Below are 1,068 nucleotides of genomic sequence, written 5' to 3' on the forward strand. Positions count from 1 at the left end.
GTCCAACTTTACAGCAGAAATAAGCCTTTTGTAATAGAGCTTTTGGTCTCTAGAGCTAATTACCCCGTTCATTACAACTGTAAACTCAGCTGTTTGAATTATATTAAGGATTAAACTTAAGTATATTTAAGTGATCACCTCACTGTCACAGGCTTCATTCAGCCCGCTTCTTTGCCCAGTTTTGGATTAGCCAGGAGCCGGTGGAGTATTTTTTTTACGTTTTCTAGCACGCCTTAAAATCAAAAAGGCCTCACGACCCCTATGAAGTTCTGGTGACCTCTAGTGGGGGCCTTGACCCCCAGGTTGGGAACCAGTGTATAACCTAACCAAAGTGCAACTGTTTCACAACGTTAACTGTGTGTTTAACGTGACTTTAAAAGGAAACTTCTTCTGTATTTTGCTCCGTTTGTAGATAAAACGTGTCATTCTAAAGTAACAAAAACACAAAGATTCTTATATTTAGTTGATTAAACACTAATGACAAAATACATATTAATATTACATTATATTTCTGACATTAGATCCTCCTGATTGTTTCACACTGGACCTTTAACAGCCTTCAGATTTGACCTAGTTTGGTTTCACTTTAAAATGTTCAACCTCTGAAAAGAAACAAACAAACATCCGCTGCTTGTGTCTCGTCTCTCCTCCCAGATTGAGATTCACTGCGAACAAAGTCGGTTTCTTGTGTTTGTGGACGGCCAGCAGCTGTTTGACTTTTACCACAGAGTGACGTCGCTCAGCGATATCGACACGTTGTGGATCAAAGGCAGCATCGCCATCACTAAACTGGCTTGAAGTGAAGGACACTGGTCTGTATTTACTCTGGACATTTTAGTAGCAGGTGTTCAATATGGAGACAATTTAGGGTCAATATTGGTGATAAATATGTGTTTTATGATCTATAAATGATGTATGAAGGTTGACAAACATGTAAATTATTAGTTTGAATTGGTTGGTATTTGTTAGTGGACAACCAATCATCTTGCAGCTCATTGAACACACAGTTTCTCTCCATAGTTTAAAAATGGATATTGATCTTAGAAGCAGGGGCGTGTCCAGAGAGGG

The 1,068-nt window shown here is 39.0% G+C and overlaps 1 protein-coding gene across 1 annotated transcript in view; it reads left to right on the top strand.

Moving 5' to 3' along the window:
• Nucleotides 1-1,062, top strand: part of LOC118326960 (galectin-related protein-like) — a 4,753-nt gene extending 3,691 nt beyond the window's left edge. The window contains exon 5 of the mRNA XM_035660124.1: nt 655-1,062. Within this exon, the coding sequence (XP_035516017.1) occupies nt 655-798 (144 nt within the window). The 3' untranslated portion in view covers nt 799-1,062. The remainder of the gene's footprint in view (nt 1-654) is intronic.
• Nucleotides 1,063-1,068: the final 6 nt, after the last annotated feature.

Source organism: Morone saxatilis, unplaced genomic scaffold, assembly GCF_004916995.1.
Source record: "Morone saxatilis isolate NCDOM2014 unplaced genomic scaffold, NCSU_SB_2.0 Contig17, whole genome shotgun sequence".
Lineage (NCBI taxonomy): Eukaryota > Metazoa > Chordata > Actinopteri > Moronidae > Morone > Morone saxatilis.